Source organism: Pantherophis guttatus, chromosome 3, assembly GCF_059756535.1.
Source record: "Pantherophis guttatus breed Tessera chromosome 3, ASM5975653v1, whole genome shotgun sequence".
Taxonomy (NCBI): domain Eukaryota; kingdom Metazoa; phylum Chordata; class Lepidosauria; order Squamata; family Colubridae; genus Pantherophis; species Pantherophis guttatus.
In genome coordinates, this window is record NC_142065.1 from 35,511,026 (window position 1) to 35,530,051 (window position 19,026).

Here is a 19,026-nt window from a genome sequence, read left to right on the forward strand (position 1 = left end):
AGCAGTTACCTCCTTGCAAGCAAACAGCAAGAAAAAATAGCTCCTTTCAGCTTCAGCATATCCTAATTAGCACAAGTTGATTGGATCGGCCTCCCGACTCTCAGCTGTTTTGCTCTCAGCTGTTTTACGCAGGGCTTTGCTGCTTGCTGCAAAGAGGTAAATTGCTGGAGCAGATTTTTTTTTTCCTTTTGCTAATTCAAGCTATGCTGAAAATGAAAATGAAAGTAAAGCAGGCTGTTTGCTGTTTGCTGCAACCAGGCAAAATTGCTTAGAGACAGAGGGAGATTCCTTTTTCTTCTTTTCCTCACCAAAAAAGGTAGGTGCGTCTTATACTCCGGTGTGTCTTATACTCTGAAAAATACGGTACATCATTCCTTAAGTTTTTAATGCCAATGGACAAATTTATCACAAAGCTTGCTATCTCTAAAGTGTTGCATGAAAAATTGATTTCTGTTTTTTTAAATATGTTCTGAAGATGAAATGCTTAAAACTTAATAGACCAAGAAGTAATAAAAACTTATCCAATACTTAACTGGCAAGGTGTTTGGGGGTTTAGGTTTAAAATATTATTAATTATGGTCATCTAGAGGCACATAACGCTTGTATGCTGATGCAAATGCAACAGTGTTATAAGAAAATGGTACAGCTATATCAATGTTTGGTGTGAATACACTAAAATCACAGAGGGAGTGGAGGAATTATTAGTTTTCAGTGTTTAGAACCATATTTCTCAACCTCGGCCACTTGAAGATGTGTAGACTTTGACTCCCAGAATTCCTTAGCTAACCATGTTTTTTAACCCATGCTGGCTGGATAATTCTGGGAATTGAAGTCCACACATCTTCAAATGTCCAAAATTGAGAAACACCGGTATAGAGCTATGTGAAAGGAACACAATTAGCAAATCATTGAAAAGGCATGAAGAATTTCAGAAAAACTATTTTTTAAAGTAGCCAGAAAAAATGTTTTCAGTCAGAACTATACAAAAGCTGTTCTGCGGATTTAACTTAATCCGTTCTGCTTAGATTAAGTTAGATGTTTCCATGGGTTAATTTATTTCCAGAATGAAAGATACTCATGGATTAACAAGATTGGGTTTTTATTTTATTTTTATTTTTGGTTTGAATATCTGGATCCTGAACTACTACAGAGCCATTTCACAAAAAGGCCGATGTATTTCAATAAGTGTTTATCCAAAAAAACCTCATATATAGATAACTTGCTAATAACATTACATGATTTCTCTTCTGTACAATACCTCAGCATATGTAAAAAGCGAAACCAAGTCTGGGCAACACATTCGTTATCCATTTCAGGAGGTATCAAGTTTGCATCTTCATCAGGAATTTTAAAAGGTGGAAATGAAGGTCCATATGTAAAACGCAACAATCTAGAAACAAAAACAGGCCTTTTAATGGTTTTAGGGTTCTGACTGATTTCAGTACATATATTAGTATCCATATTTCGATGGAGGCATTTGCTGAACAAAATCCTTATAAATATCATGTAAATATCCAAACTGCAATCAACCTAATTATACTTTAACACTTAAAAAATTCATGAAGTACTTCTTTTAGACCAGAGCTGTCAAACTTCTGGCCCATGAGTCAGATGCGTCACGTGCTGGCCATGCCCACACCCCGTTTAGCAAAGGGGAGAAAAGTCCCGATATGTCATGTGATGCCGCTGTGACACTGTGAGTTTGACACCCATTTTAGACCCAGAAAAATTACAGTTAACAGTTTATTTGTACTCCAATAAAATTAATTTAAACAAGGAATTAACTGGTTATATAGCGACATGAAACATCCTTGCTCAAATGGTAATATTCATACAATGCAGAGTTACACTTAATATTGCAGTGATTATGAAAAACAAAGAGCTTTCAATAATAATATATACAGCCTCCCCTTACATATAAAAACTCTTTTAAGATTCATCCATGGATTTTTTGCAAAGATTTTGTGGTATAATAGTTGACAAAGGCAAAAGAATATGCCTAGCTCCCATTCAGAATCCTAGCAATAGATTTTGCTTTTAGAATAATAACAATGAAAATGATGTATTACATAATTATTTTGCATGACTCTTCATGACATGACAATTTTCTATTTCAAAGAAAAAAAATATGCAAAATAACAAATGATAATGGGAACTCTGATCTGCATTCTGCTATGTAACCACCGAGAACCCAGTGAAATTAAATTTAAGAGCAAATTCAAAAGCTTACATGTAGTAAATGTAATATTTCTGATGTGGTAAAAGTCAGTTTGAATAGAAAGAGCAATGCCCAAGGGGATCTCCTGAAATATTAATATCAATTGCATCATTTAGTAATGCCAAATTGAATAATGAAAAAAGAGATAGCCTACCTAGCAGTGAGTGCACAGATGACTTTACTCCACTGCTCTACCACTGCAGAATGATGCCTCCAATTTGCTACCATCTCTTTGGCAGTTTTCCAATAAGGTGGTGTCGGAAAACACCTAGAACAGGCTAGCAACCAGACTTCAAACAATACACCAATCAGTTTTTCAGCCAGATTTTCAGCAATACCACCTAACAAAGCAAAGAATATTTCAAAAATCTTCCTTAGAAGGAATCCTCTATTATTTTTATATTAAGGGATAATTGTGATCCATCTTGGTATAGCTGTTCGCATTGAATACTCAATGGTGATATAGCTTTATGATCATGTACCAGAATAATCATTCTTCATTCAGAACTATTTAGCAAACTTCATGTACATATTAAATTCCTGGAAAATGTTATTTCTAACAACTCTTCTAATATATAGAAATAAAAATACTGCTGAAACTTTTAGAATAGGTTGATTTGGATGTTATTGGATGCATTAAAATCCTATTAAATTTATAGGATATAATTAATACTATTAAAATGAATACATTCTCTCTTCTAAATTATGTCTTGGGAGGTATTCTAATGTTAATTCCAGATAAATATTTTCATAAAAACAAGTTATTCAGAAAACAGCTTTCCAAGAATTTCATTAGCTAAATTGAGATTAACATTGGTGGATAATAATAATAATAGCCTTTACTGTCATTGTACATCATGTATACAACGAAATTGGTTGACTGTTTTAATTTACTGGACTTGCAAAAATATTTTATCAAATAATATTTTATCAGCCAAATATGTACAATATAAAAATATTGTGAATATAATTCATGGGCCTTATTGGAAAGTTATTATTTGTCTCCAATAAGGTTAGGACAAGTCTTGGAATAACATATAGAAGAAACAATATTTCTAGGATTGTGGGTATGAGAAATCTTTGGGGTCTATTGCAACATAGATTAGATTTTGATCTGAGGCTCACAAATATTGCAAGTCCTTAAAAACATTATATTGGTATCAATGAATTGGAGATAAAAAAATTGATTTATCAAAAAAAATGTACTTTCAGTTTACCGAATTTAGAGAACATGTCTAATATTTCAGCATCATTTTAAGATTATGATCAGAGGTGGGGTTTACATAATTTAACAACTGGTTCATCCCAGCACCAAAAATATGAGTGTGCACATGTGCACGCTCGTCTTCCACACATGCGTGCAGCCTTCTGCCCATGCACTTTGCTCACGCGCGTGCTTTCACGCATGCACGTGGCTTAAAAAACACAGCTAAATAGGATGGCATAGCACCAGGGAGGAGGTCACAACTACTGGTTCACCTAAACCGGTCCGAACCAGCTGAATCCCACCCGATTATGATGCTTTAAAATGTTAAAACAGTAAAAAAAAAACAGGATGTTTTTAATTATATAATCTCTAGCTAAAAGTTTATTGGGAAGTAATAAATAAGTAAAGTCTAACCTTGTACTGTTGGAGGTGCCAGTAGAGTATCATTAATCTGCAGTAGAAACAATAATAAAACTTCCCATGTTTCTCTAGCCATAATGGTTGATTCATGAGCCAATTTCTGTACAGCTTTCAAAACTTGCAAACACAATTTAATCTGACTGGAACCTTGGTCCTGCCTATAAAGAAGAAAACAAACCTTAACAACATAAACTGCAAAAAGTATCTGCAAAGACTGAAATTGGAAAACAAGAGCAAGTATTTCAAAACATCACTAACAGCAAAAAACGGGTACATAGCCATTCAGTTTTGTATTTGAGGAAAAACAAATTCACTTAACAAATTATTTCTTAAATGAGAGTGGGAGTTCTGTTGAATCGATTTCTATTTTTGCATTTCCAAAGATTCTCTATTCTAACATTTCCTGACATTAAACTTGATTAATGAAACTCCATATGAGTCTTGTTCCCTAGTTGTAATATACTGTCAAGGGCCTGACAGCAGGATTAAGAGAGGTTAGTCATAAAAAGATTTTTCAAAGCATCTAAAGTCAGCAATAAGTAGAATAATTTGAAATCTACGAGCTACCTCGTTGAATTCAAAATACCTACTGGTTCTTCTAAAAATATACCATTTTCTGAGATCCTGCTTACGGAAGAAGAGCTTGAAACACATGGGGCATTATATTTTAGTTTAAATATTTTACTTCGACTTCTGGCAATTTCTTGCAGAGTTTAAGATGGTTAAAAATTTACAAATAGCATTTTAAAGAATAAAAATTTTACTGACTCAAAAACATAAATACCAATTAAAACACTTTCCTAAAACAAAAGTTACCAAGATTTTTATCTATAGTTTTAAGATAAATATGGCTGATAATATGGACTATTATTTTGTCTTGATTAATAATTATAGAGGCATAAAATCATTTGCTCTACACTACTTACCTAGGTACAAAGAGGTTCTGTAAGTGCTTGAGAATGCTCTGAACGTAAAGATTTGGTTCTTTAATAACAGGTGGAGGAATTGTATCTTTAGGTATAACGAGAGCCATAATCCAATCTGTATATACGTCAACACAGTATTTCACTGTCTCACCATCCAAAGGGAGAGTCAGCCCATAGCAAACCACCTCCATTGTCCATTTTACCTAAGAAAATAAAAATAGAGCAGTATTAATACCAGCAGTGGCAAAAATATAAGCAATCAAGTTTGAAAAACAAAATCCAGTTCTTTATCAGCTATATTCAAAATACTTGGGTCTAGAAATATTATGTATAGCAGAGGGCTACAAACTATATTGTTTGTATGTTTCACTGAATCCATAGTGAGTAGAACTTAACATGGCTATACATGGTACAAAGTTAAACATGGCATGTGTTTGCAGATTTGAATGTATGCTTACTATTTACATCCATGTATTTACAGATTCAAGATAATGGTGAATGTGTAATGTGCAGAACTTTGAAAAGCCTTCTGACTGATTTAGTACTTTTTTGTTCTTTTATTTCTATTTAACTGTAAAGTTGTTAATAGGGACCAAAAGGTGATTGATTCACTAGGTCTACAATTAATCAGGTGAATAAAACAAATATTATTTTAACTCCTGAGTTATGATTGCTGCTCTATCTGTTTTCAACAATCACAGACTTTTCTAAGCAGGTGTCTGAATATTTGAAAGAGGAGTGGAAGACTATAAAAATATCTATAAATGTTTCCAGCTAGAAATTTCAGAAACACTGTACATGAAACACAATTACATGAAATAGTTGAAGTGAAGGCAAGCCCTGGAAGACCAGAAAAATCTCTGCTAGGACAGTTGAAAAATAGGACAGAGCTGCAAAACAGAACCCATGGATCTCCTAAAAGGTTTAGATGATGCTGGTGGAGCTGTCCACAAATCCTCAGTACAAAATTGTTTATACAATGCATGGGAGAACTGTCAGAGAGAAATCTTTTCTGAACTCATTACAAAAATCAATTGTTTCAGGTATGCAAAAGAAAACCTTGACGAGCCTCAGTTTTTTGGGGGAACAAAGTGCTCTGGACTGATGAAACAAAACCTGAACTTTATAGACACAATCACACAAGATGTTAATGAAGAAGTCGTTCAGGTACAGTTGTCTGGAAGTTGAGTAATGGAAATTGGACTATTTTTTTGTTGATTTGAAACATTTTGCTGTTTATCAAAGTAGCTTCTTCAGGCTGAGAAAATTGACTGGGGGGTGGTCATATATGTCCCCTGGGGAGGTTTCATTTCTCATCTAATCTGAATGGGCTCTTTAGGTGAGTAGTGTATAAGTATACACATCAATTTCACAATGTAATTCCTTTAGACACGTCTTCTGAACAGAGGAAAGGGGAATTGCAAAAAAAGGAGAGAAATTCTCCAAAATTGAACAAATTCCATATCACTGTTAATTAATTATAATTTAAACTGAAATCACCAATAATCATAGCAATTGCTGCGTGACATGTGAGGAATATGATTTGAGCCCAGAGTACCTGAGCCAGTATGAGCATAGTGAATGTGTTCTAATGGCAAACTATAGTCAGAATTTATAGTTAAAATTGTTTGAATGTCAGCAGTGTGGTTTGTCCACTTAGCAGTTTGAAAGCATGCAAATGTGAGTAGATTAATAGGTATCACTTTGGTGGGAAGGTATTCTGTGTGCCTCTGGCATGTAGCTATGCTGGCTATATGATCAGGAAAAATATTTTTGAACAACGCTGGCTCCTTCAGCCAAAAAATGAAGATGAGCACTGTGCCCTAGAGTCGGACACAACTGGACAGGAAATCTGAACTTTTTTTAGTGTGGTTTGTAGCTTTAGGTATGAACCAGATCAGTAAGCTTTTTCATTAAAGCACAGTTAGAATTAAAAATGACTTGGCGTAATATGTAAATTTAACCACTGAATTTTCTTGATGCACTTTAGTAATAAGTGACAATTTATTAAAGCCACACTAGAATTATTTTATGAAATAAAAAGTATTTTGTTTGTTGTGAATTATTATTTCCCAGCCTATTAAATTAAATTGTAGATATGCTAAATTGGCATTTTTCATATGACTGCAGCAGCTAAATCATCAATTTTCCACAAATAGTAGTGTCACAAAATTTTAATAAACATTTTCTACCCTCTGGAGTTACTGAACTACAGAGGGTAGTTTCTACCCTCTGGAGTTCTACCATCTCAGTTACTGAAATATACTTATAGCTGTATGCTTTTTAAAGCAAACAACAATGATAAGCAATCCTTCCCTCCCACCTACTTTTCTTAATACAAATATCTGCAATACAGGTGACTTCTTAGTACTGGGATAGTGGGGAAAAATTATGATTGTTGCAAGATAGAGATAAACTCTTTCATCCTGTTATAACTGAAGCTGGGGTGAACAAAAAAAAAAAAGGATGGGTGGATGAATGCATTTAAGACATGATATGTATAGTGTCTACATACCACAGAGTAAAGGAAAGTAAAACAATTGAAATACTGGTACTGATAATTATAATATTAAATTAATGTAGATGTAACAAGAATAGGCTTGATATTTTTCTGTAATTTTACTGAAACAACATTTAATCAAAAATGTTATTTCAGATGCCCCAGCCTGGCCCAGCAGCATACCCAAAGACCTAGCTATCCCCCTGGAAGCCCTAGCACAGCAGCACAAATGTGCAGCCATTCCTGGAAGCCCCAGCAGCACAGTACAAAGCTGCAGCCACCCGAGCCCAGTGAGTGGTATGAAGCCCCAACCCAGCTGCCATTGCCTCCTTGGCCTTTACTATATTTTTGCTCCTGTTGATGACAAGGCAGGTCTAGCCTGGCCTTTCATGAGGTGGCTGCTGGACATGTGAGGCCTTCTTCCTCAGGTCTCATGATGAAACTGTCACATGCAAACTTGGCTAGCAGCTGCCTCACAAAGGGCCAGACCAGGTATGCTCGTGGAAGCAAAAATGGTGAAAGTCAGCTGAGGGCAGTGGAACACCGGGCTATGAAAGGCAGGGGGCCAAAAAGGCAGGCATGGTGGGAAATGGGCATGTGGGCAGAGTTAAAGAATCCCTGCAGTCAAAAGTGATGGTGACTAGCACTGATGATGTTACCTAGTTAGGGTAATGAAATGTCTGCAACAAAACAAGCAAGCTCAGAGAGCACCAAGGACCCCTCATTTCAACCCTGAGCTAGAAATATTCTCCTTTATTGATGATGGGCTGCTATGTAGATCAGTTCTGATTATGAGAACATTGCAACAGCTGTAAGTTCGGGATCTTGGGAGTAAGTAACAAGTAAGAAGTAACAAGTATCTTGTTCTGCACGGGTGTAACTTCAGATGATTGCTGAACAAACTTTCATAATTTGAGATCTATCTGTAATATGTTATTGGGCACATATCTTGTCAAGTTAATAGAACAAGAGATTTAGTTACAAATCTACATCAAATTAAGGAACAATATCTATTTTCAAATGACAGTTTGCTGCTGTTATAATTCGCTGTGGAATGCATTCTATCAGAATGTACAAAAATGTCTGTTTCTTAGCACTGTTATTTTAAATTAGAGAAATAACCTTATTGACACACATACATAAAGTGGAATTTAAAAACTGGGTAGATGGATACTTACTTCTTTGTCAGTTTTTAGTAAACTTTCATTTCCAGCTGTTGATGACAAATTCAAAATTTGGCCAAGAGGACGGACAACAGCATTTGCCACCTCCCTTCCCACATTTTCAGGATAACTGTGAAGTACACTGGTGTGACCTTTATCATTTTGAATTACAAGGTGTAGAGACCTCCACTCTGAGTACATAATGCCTTTATACTGCAGAGTAGACTGTACCTGAAATGAAACAACACAGAATTAATGTTATATACGATTGTGAACAAAAAGGATTGGTGCAACCCATAAAATTACTCAAAAAGGAATTGGAACAGATACTATAATCTACTAAAATGTGTTTGTTTGACTAGTCAGTTGATTTTTTAAAATCCATTCTCCCCATTTGTTTTGTTATTGAAGCAGCAGCAAACCTGTGAGGCTAAAGAATATCCTTTTAGATATAAATCATGAAGCAAACACTATGGTCATTAAGCAAATCAATTTTACTCAATGAACTTTTGCCAGAAACTGGAAGTAAACACTGGAAACCAGCAAAAAACACCCAAAATTGCAATCACATGACCACAGGACGCTGCAATGGCTGCAAGCCAGTTCTCAAACACTCAAAATGCAGTATGTGACCATGGGATCACATGCGCATGCAGTTGTCAGAAATTAGAAAATGGATTATAAAAGAGCTATGAGGAGATCTGTCATAATTTTGAATGGTTGCTAAGCGATCAGTCATTAAGCAAGGATTATTTCTATTTGTCACAGGGATACCCAACTATTTTACCTTCTCAATTTTAAACCCAGTTTTATTCATTACCGGTAATTCTGTTTGAACTTGTATTTTCATATTTTTTAACACTTTAAATTCTTGCTTTTCTTTATGTTGCTCCAAATATTCCAAAATATTCAGCCCAGTTCTAATGTTGTTCTTCACTCTTCCTTTTTGTTAAAAACCCACAATGGTCCTTGAGAATAAATTCTTCAATCTACCAACTAGAAGTGTTGTGAATAACTTAATCAGTACTGCTATTGGCCCATAGCCTTTGTTAAAGTCAAAACTTCCCTCTTTAGGTATTAAAGCTTCTTTCCAAGTCTATCCTATCGGGTGGAAAGTGACATCTTTCCACCCTATAGGATAGAATTCATCAACTTTTCTAGAAGTTGTAAAAGTTCATTCTTAAAACATTTATAATAAAGACAAGATAATCCATCTGGTCCAGGCATTTTTTCTAGTTTAAACTTTCTTTTATAGCTTCAGAGATTTCCCTCATCGTTATAGGTCCATTCATAATTTGTCTTTCTCTGTAATCCTTTTTAGATACCATGTTTCCCCAAAAATAAGACCTTCTTATATTTTTTTGAACCCTGAAATAAGCGCTTGGACTTATCCCCCCACCCCAGGCCCTCCAGAGGCAGGAAACAGCCCGTTTCCCTACTTCTGGTGGGCCCAGAAGGCCCAAAAATCAGCTGGCCAGCGCACGCATGCACCCCAGAGGTGAGCTGGCGTGCCCACTAATATGGTTCCGCGTGCCACCTGTGGCACGCGTGCCATAGGTTTGTCATCACGGGCATAGCCTATAACTGTGATGGCGAACCTATGGCATGCAAGAGGTGGCACACAGCGCCCTCTCTGATGGCACACAAGCCGTCACCCCAGTTCAGTTCCGCCGTGCATGCACACGTGCCTCCTGCCGGCCAGCTGGTCTTTGGGTCTCTGCCATGTATGCATGGGGGTGGGCAAGATGTGCATGCATGGGGGTGGAGGGCATGTGGGCGGCACGCATGCATGCACAGGGAGGGGCACATGCACGGGGGCCACGCACACATTGCATTTTGGGGGTTCGGGGGCGCACACGTGCGCTTTGGGCACTCGGTCCAGAAAAGGTTAGCCATCCCTGGCCTATAAGCAGACTTTGTTCACGTATATCAAGTTATAAACTATAGTTTACAAACCACAATTAAATTGACACATTATACTGATCCACAATGTAGTTTATTTAGTTTTAATTTAGTATGCTACGTTAATTCCTGCCTCAGCCTGACCCAGTTGTTCTTCCTCATTACAGCAAATATGACAAATCCTAAGTTTTGAACAGATGTCACAGTTTGAAAAGATGGTGTGATACTGATGAAAAAAAGAATCTGTGGCCTAGTTTATTCAGTGAGCTAAAAACATTGCAAGCTATCCCTTGAGATTTATTCAATAAACTATGTTTAAGCATGCTCTGTAAACTAAGCTTATACCTTACCTTTCATGTATTACATTTCTACCGGTATGTGTATACACCCTCATAGATGACAATTCCCTAATTTCAAGCAGATCAAGACAGACATATATATTGGGATATATTGTAAATTAAGCATAGTTTTGCTTAATATATGTCAGGATTGTATTTCCAATTTAACCGTGAAAATGCAAACTAATATACTCCACAAATAATGTATTTTATGGAAGTGCCCTCTTTGGTAGATTCTAAGACATGCATATGGAACAAAATATAAGTGTAGAATTTCATAAAAATATTTGAAAAAGGGAAGCATGAAACTAAACATATTTTTTAAAAATCTTATACATTATGAAGTCCAATCTCCTGTATAATAGTTTTGGAGTTTTTTTTTTAAAAAAACTAAAGCACTGAATATATATATACATACACACAAACATATAAATATAGAGATAGACATAGACATACATATACATGTAAGTATTTTAATTCAGGAAAAAGTTATTTTGTTCAGTATGAACATGTAGCTTACTAGAGATGGTCAAACAGCCTATAATAATACCATTATGCTTATTAATTCAAATTTTTCCTCTGGAACGTATTTTATATGAGAGAATGTCCAGCTCAACACAAAAGGAAAAGTCAGCACAGTGTTCCCTCACAAAGAACAATTGAAATTATGTTAGTAACAATGATATGCAAACGAAGAAAGGTTGCACTAAACAGGAAACTGATATATTCAAAAGGATTTCCTTCTCTCCTATTGACTTCCTAAAGAGTCCATTTTTATTTCCTGGAGAAGAAAATGGAATACAATTTGTGCCACAGCTTAAAAGATCAAAAAACAATTAGACATCTGTGATTGTGAAACCATCCCAGCTATGCCTTCTGACAACTTAATCTTCATGAATCAACAGTAATTCAAATCCAGATCATAGCACCAACAAAGATACCTCTTGTTGGTGCATATCTGAGTTTTTAATATAGTATTGTATATATATATATCATTATTGTCATAAGATCCTTTTGCATTACTTTCTAATTCCTGGCTCTGCAGAGTTTAAGCCAATGCGAAATAGTCATAATTATAATCTCAATCAGCAGTTTTGGAGTTTTAAAATCACTGCATCCTTATTAACACACTTTCTAAAATTAGTTTCTCACTCCCACCCAAGATTTGGTTTAGCTTTCTTTTCCTAAACAATTCCATTTATAAAACTTCATTCTGCTTGCCACACTTTAAAACTTTGTAAAATGAATTCAAAGATTTCAAATCTTTCGTTTTCTGAAATGACTGTGTGCTATTTCTTTCTGCAGCCTATTTACCATTGCTATGTATATCAAATTAAATTATGTACTTTAGGACGAAAAAAACCACAAACTTCTCATCTTTTATGAAATAAGATAATATCTTCTGATATGGACCTACTGTATATAATAGGTTGTGTGTGCCACGGTTAGTTGAACGAATGATTCTGGTAGTTTGATATTCAATTTGTGATTTGGTTCTTAGAATGTTGTGTTATAATGTGTTGTGCTTCCATGCTTCAGTGTTTTGTGGAAACCAAACCACTAAGATTTTTTCATCAACTAAATTTTATCTGGGTTAACACTGTTCCTAACACAGACCAGTGATTCATAAAGAATATTCAGATATGAATTTAAACCAAGTGGCTGCTAATTGAGGCTAAGGTCCAGCACCAGACAATAGAAAATGTTATGGCAGTTGATCAACAATTTTTCTGATTTGTGCCACTTATGCACTGGTTGGCCAGCCATTCTTTGTTTGTTTTTAAACACACTGCACCGAGCTAAACTGTGGTGTAGTTTGTTGAGTTTCAGTTTAGCATAATATATGATTGCCTAAACTACTTCAGGATTTTGAGCAAAACATATAGCTTAATGACCATAATGGTGATTTATTTATTACTGTTCAAGCAAACTATAGCTTTGTCTATTGCATAAATGGTCTTCTGAAAGTTAAAGAAACTTGTAAGAAATGAAAAGGGTATTTTATATTCCACCAAAAAGTGCACCTCACTCATTTCTCACCTGTAATCATAAAAGGTAGATCGTGCTACTAAAGTTAATTCATGATAGTGTCCTCACACCTCTATCCTGTTTCTACTGCAATCCTGCTCCATTCTGCTGAAACTAAAATTATCTTGAAATGTCAAGGCTTAGAACTGGAGTGGCAATTCAGTTGGAGGAAGTAAGGGAGCAGCAGTTGATGGCACATGCAGTTTTTAGAAGCAATAGGACTGACTCTTGTCAGCTAATGTCTATTGGAAAGAATCCGGTCACCAGCTGCCCCCTGATTTCTGTGTGAATGGAGAGGGAATGGCCAACAACATAAAATAGGCTGCTGGCCACAACACACCAGAAGCACAGCCGAGTTTGTAGAGTTTATACTTACAGTAGTCTTTACCTACCTGAAAAGTGCTTCTAAATTTTGGGTTATTTCATGTAGCAAATACGGGTTTAAATAGCAGAAACATAAGTTCTCCGCAAATACTAGATAATCTCACTGTTTTCTACTTTCATATCATAACTGAAGCAGCAAGGAGTTGTACCTACTAACACAAACACTGAAAACTTGGGATTTCATGCCATAAATGTTGGATTAAAAAACAAACCAGCCTGGATGTGTCCTCTTTTGCAAAGATGAAATATAATTGATAATCATAAAATAAGCCAGATATTTATTATATAACCTACCCAATAACCAGAGTTCTCTAGGCCATATATTGTACCCAAAAAATTAAAAACATAATGCACAATTATTGGTTTAAAAAAAATTCCCAAGGAACAAAATTGAAACACTCAAGGAAGAAAGGTGCTTTTTCAGAAGGCAACTGGACTTTCTTGTTTTTTCTTTGAAGACGTTTCACTCCTCATCCAAGAAGCTTCTTCAGCTCTGACAGGATAGTGGGGAATGGAAGGATAAAAATGGAAGGATTTAAATATCCCGTGAGTTCTTGTCCCACCTTAGCTACAAATCTCGCTGGATGACCTTGGGCAAGTCACTTACTTTCAGCCATAGGAAGAGTGTTATGGCAAACACTTCTGAAAAACCTTGCCAAGAAAACTTCAGTGACTTGTCCAAGCAGTCTTTGAGAATTGAACATGATTGAATAGAAGAAGAAGAAACTGGATTAGGAACAGTAATATGATAAAAGATATTAATGTGATTTTGAATTGCAAACATTTGGAATTTATGACATGAAGAACTATGAGCATGTAGTTTTTAAATTACTCTTTTAAAATGGGAAGACAGTGCCATTCTCATTTAAAACTTTACATGGATGACATGTATTTACTTTCTGCTTATGAACTGGACCTTTACTGACGTAATGGAAAGCTTGATCAGTATTATGTTGTGTGGCCAAAGTTTAATGTTATGTTTAGAAACTGACTTTTTGTAAACTAAATCAATAACAAAAGCTAAATATCTATATATAGATTCTTCTGGGTTACAATGGTAACACATGAAGTGAAATCATATTAATTCTCTCATGTTTAAAGACCATTTAGCACTTCTATTTTTTTGGATTTATCCTTCCATTCCCCACTATCCTGTCAGAGCTGAAGAAGCTTCTTGGATGAGGAGCGAAACGTCTTCAAAGAAAAAACAAGAAAGTCTAGTTGCCTCCTGAAAAAGCACCTTTGGGACAACCATGACCTGGATGACTGAGAATTTTTACAGACTCAAGGAACAAAAATGAAACAAAGTAAAAATGAGCTCCAAATAAAACTGCAAATTAATCTGGTAATCTGATAATGTAACCAACCATTTACTATATTAATAATATATTTGGATATATAATTTTCATAATTAAAAAAGTATGTACTCGACTCCAACCACTTTTATGCCCAATATATCCTATCAATACCTAATTATATAAGAAGATAATTGGCATTCACCAAGATTCCAAGAAGTATCTTGATGAGGAAATAATTCCTTTTGTACTGACCTTGGCCAAATAATTAAAATATCACATTTTAATCCAATTAATAAAGAAGAAGGAAATCTATGTTTGGCTAAGATATCATCTGAAAAATTTTACTGTAATATGTGAAAGGCTTTGTTTGTATCCAACAAGACCTGGCTATTTCAACTTTCTCTAAAAAAAAACCCATTGCCAATATATCAAAGGTTTGTTGCTCTTTTACAAAACCAGGCTGTTCAGAATCAACAAAGAAATGTAATAGTGTCTGTAATCTATGTGACAAGATTCACTGCCAAAAGTTTGCATTAACATTTAAAAAGGAAATTGAACAATAGTTTGCCTGGACAGCAGAATGTTTGCTGGCCTTCAAAATTACAGCTATATAACCTTCATAACGGATTTTTTTTAAAAAAAAAAAAAAGACAACTCTGAGAGGTTAGTCAGCTGGTGGCATTACAGAAGGATATGAAGATTAAGGACAAGACTTGGTTACTGAAAATATACAAGGGTCTGACACCATCTGGTGCTCTAGAGATTGCTAAACAAAGATTCATAGCAGCACTGGCTACCAGGCTAAGGAGACATATTAAAGAAGCAGAGGCCAAGAAGATACATGGAAAGGGGGAGTACATTCCATCACAGAGAAATCTAAATCAAGAAATTGCACAGCCCCAAGCTAGATGGGAAAGGGAAAGAAGTTCAGGGTGCCACACCCTACATTCTCCTAGAATATATCTACTGGTTAGAAGGTTATAACTTTGGTATGGCAAGATTTACCCATTAGGTAGAAGAAAATAAAGATAGGACTCAACTGCATTTTGTTGTGTCTTTTTTCTTTTAAAATGTGGTTAGCCCATACTGTACACAATGCAGTTTTCTGCAAGGGAACAGGTACCTATGGTCATCCAAATGTTGCTGCACCACTAGCATCATTCATCTTATGTTGGATGGAGCTGTGGGAGATATTTACCAGTAATATTTGGTGAGCCACAGATCTTAACTCCTGCTATATATTTACTGAAAATCAATCATTTCCCCAAGATAAAAGGGAGCATGCATACAGCCACAACCCAAGAGGGTGCCTGGAGTTATACACGTAATTCAGTGGGGGAAGGCTCATTTCATAGATTTTGTGTTATCAAGTTGTTTTTGACTCTTAGCGACCATATAGCTTTTCTCCTTCTCCATCTCATAAATGGAAGACAAATATGACATACACCTTGCTTCTTACTGCTTTTGATTTTAATGATAGCGAACAAAATTTCAGTACTGCCAAATCCACAAACTGCTTTTATCAATAAAGATTCTCAAGTATTTAAATTCCTAAGCTCAAAAGAAAATATTGCAGGTTGAACTATACTATAGTGCACTATAAGAGTCCAGTTTTAATGTTAAATTAGCTCTGGAAAAAATATCTAATCTCAACTCACTACTATGAGCCCTGGAACAGTCAACCCTCAGCCAATCTTCATCAAAGCCTTGCTGCAAAACCAATAGGGAAACAGAAAAAAAATTGCAAATCACCTTGAAATCTTTGAAAGATTAAATATAAATATATTTAACAATCTAAAAAGAAACATACAATTTATTCAAGGATTATTAAATTCTGGATATTTTCAAATGACATTAAGTTTACGATTATACTGTTTATCTTAGGATGACCCATACATGCAAAGAAGCTCCTTTTATCTGCATACTTTCTTTTTTGTTTGCAAGTTAGTCCATGAAATAAAATGGTATTATGGTGTTCAATTATATGTTCTGTACTCTATATTTCCATATGACACATTTTATACAATCTTCAATAACCTTGTTATTTTGGGGTTAATTCACATATGCACAAGAGAAATCCATATGATTACATTATTTAACACAGAAATACAGTTGTATATTCTTAAACTGTGGTTGCCCTACAAGTTTTCAGCAAAGTAGGCTGCACTTCAGAAAATACTAAATTATAGCTAGAAAGCTGGTAAACAAATCTAGCTACAAAGATCTTAAGAATCAGTGTAAGATGAGCATGAGATCAACGACTATGCAAGATGTTCGTCATACAAATCTAGGGCCTTTTTTTGTTAAGTATAAAATATCCATCAGTGCTTTTATAGATATGCTAAGAAGACACACTCTCTAAGTAATAGGTGTAGCAAATAGAAGCCCCAAGATTCTAAATCAGGAAATAATGATAAATAATTCTGGAGGTTTTTAAAAAGGTATAAGGAATGTGTATCATCCTTTTGAATTAATGGAGTTTTGAGGCTTTACAGAGTACAAATATTGGCATATGATCAATACCTGGATAGAATACATGAGGACAAGAATGCGGCACTCTCACTGAAACAGTTTAAAGCAATTTAGTAGGGAAAATCAGGAATTCAATAAACTTCCTGCTTACCCTTAGGCATGATGTAAAATAATAAGAAATAGCAACAAAAGGAGACTTCTTCAGATCAGGTTTGACTTGTGATGCTATAGGAACATATTCATGTAGTTTTCCTTGCAACAGAATAAAAGGGGATTGCCATTACCATCTTTAAGGGTGATCTTTTTTTAATTCCCCAATCTATTCTGTAGCCCTGGAATTTCCTGGTGGTCCCTCATCCAAGTACTAATCAAGTCCAATACTGCTTGGTGTTTTTGAGATCAGCTAATATCAGCTAGGTGCTGCCACCTGCTGTGGACAAAATAATAAAGCCCTTTCATATAAATTCTATGGCTAGCTTCAGAATGACTTAAATTTTTACAAGATTTGGGGGAAAGTAACACAAGTAGCTCTAATGATAAACTAAAGCTGTTCCAATAAGTTAAGTAGTGCAACCAGGATAGGGCATGTTTACACAGTATTTTTTTTAATTTTAGTTATTTCACCAAGCATGTATTTTATGACAGATACAAGTGTAAACATAATTATAAATACATGAAAAGGATACGAATAAAAGAAAACATTAGGACAGGAATGGTAGGCACGCTGATGCACTTATGCACGCCCCTTTGCAGAACTTCTCGCACTCTGTATTTAATATAATCCTAAACTAAAACAGTACAATAAATGTCCTCTTTATAAACTTCAGAGAAATATTAAAACAACAACTAATATATTCAGGCCAGAGAGTAAATGTGAACATCATTCTTAATGGTATTTCAATTTGCCAATGCATTATGTTGGAGAGAAATATCCTTTTAAAAAAAGATCAGCAACAACCCCGCCTATAAGCGAGGGAAAGGGGAAAGGCATGCCCGATTAAAATCCGTTTACCCAAAATACAGGAAACTGGTGTCCTCCGGATATTTTGAACAACAACTCCCACAATCCTTTGCTATTCGCTAGGCTAACTGGGGCTGATGGGAGATGAAGTCCAAAACATCTGGAGGGCATTTGATTGTCTTTCTCAATCTTACGTACATGCCCGAGCCGAGTATCGAGCCCAGAGTTTGATCCTCATCGGTCAGCCCCTGCTCTACAGGTTGCTTGCTCCGAGTAGCAGCAAACCAACCCGAGTTTACTCAGATCGCTGAGGTGGGAATGCTTCGGAATGGAAAGCGCTCGGCCCAGACATGGCCTAGCCCCAGCTTCCCGCGCCCTAAGTTCGTGAGAAGACCGGCTCATTTCCCGCAGGGAGCACTTTTCCCGAGCAGCGGCCCCACCCCGTGCACGCTTCCCCATCTCATGCACCACCCGGAGCCTCAGCGCCACGAAGCGGCAACCCCCGGGGTGGGGTGGGTGGGGGAAGAGAAGGGACGCCCGGGAGTCTTTCGCCAGGATTAATCTTCCAGGAAAAGGCATTCGGCGTCAAGGCCTCCAATCCCAGAAGGAAAGGAAAGGCCAGAATGCGGCGCAGAGGTCAGAGCCCGCTGATGCAGGGCCCGGCAAAGCCAAAGGCGGCCCCGCGCGGCTTCTGGGTGTAGTCAACGGGCAAAGAACCCGGTCGCGGCTTACCTGCATCGAGATGACCGGCTGACATGTCTGGGGTAAAAGGCAGCCGCTCCGCCCTCAAGCGCCCGGCTCCATAGCGCCCGCCGGGAGTGAGGAATCGAACGCTCCGCTCAGGTCTCTCTGGACACTTCCGGCCGTCTTAAAAAACTCACGCCCGAAAACCCGACATTCATCCCGTACAACACGCACGCGCCTTGACAACATTCCCTGCCGTGCGAAAGAAGTTCTCTCTACCCTCGACGCTCGCTCCCAACCGGAAGTACGTACGAGCGTGACGTTTCCCTTAGAAGGCGGCGGGTGGGGGGGGAGGAGAAGGGAGGAGGGAGAGGGAGGAGGAGGAGGAGGAGGGGATTTTTGAAAGTTTTGCGCTTTACGCAAACGCCGTTCGCTTGGCTCGGCCCACTTTCCTTAGCCCTCAGGATGTCGCATTTAAAGGAGCCGCGTTTGTTTTCGTGACTCGTGGTCCTCGCTCTTTCCGCA

The 19,026-nt window shown here is 36.6% G+C and overlaps 1 protein-coding gene across 13 annotated transcripts in view; it reads right to left on the bottom strand.

Annotated features, from left to right (window-relative positions):
• Nucleotides 1-18,881, bottom strand: part of RALGAPB (Ral GTPase activating protein non-catalytic subunit beta) — a 62,102-nt gene extending 43,221 nt beyond the window's left edge. For 11 of the 13 annotated variants that reach the window (XM_087889249.1, XM_034414099.2, XM_034414097.2 and 8 more), the window contains exons 1-6: nucleotides 18,550-18,864; nucleotides 8,450-8,665; nucleotides 4,772-4,974; nucleotides 3,840-4,003; nucleotides 2,373-2,559; nucleotides 1,259-1,390 (exon numbers count right to left, since the gene is read on the bottom strand). In XM_087889249.1, coding sequence (XP_087745375.1) covers nucleotides 1,259-1,390; nucleotides 2,373-2,559; nucleotides 3,840-4,003; nucleotides 4,772-4,974; nucleotides 8,450-8,665; nucleotides 18,550-18,555 — 908 coding nt within the window. In that variant the 5' untranslated portion in view covers nucleotides 18,556-18,864. Of the gene's footprint in view, nucleotides 1-1,258; nucleotides 1,391-2,372; nucleotides 2,560-3,839; nucleotides 4,004-4,771; nucleotides 4,975-8,449; nucleotides 8,666-18,549 lie in introns of all 13 variants that reach the window. The other 2 variants (XM_087889247.1, XM_034414098.2) reach the window with 1 other exon arrangement.
• Nucleotides 18,882-19,026: the final 145 nt, after the last annotated feature.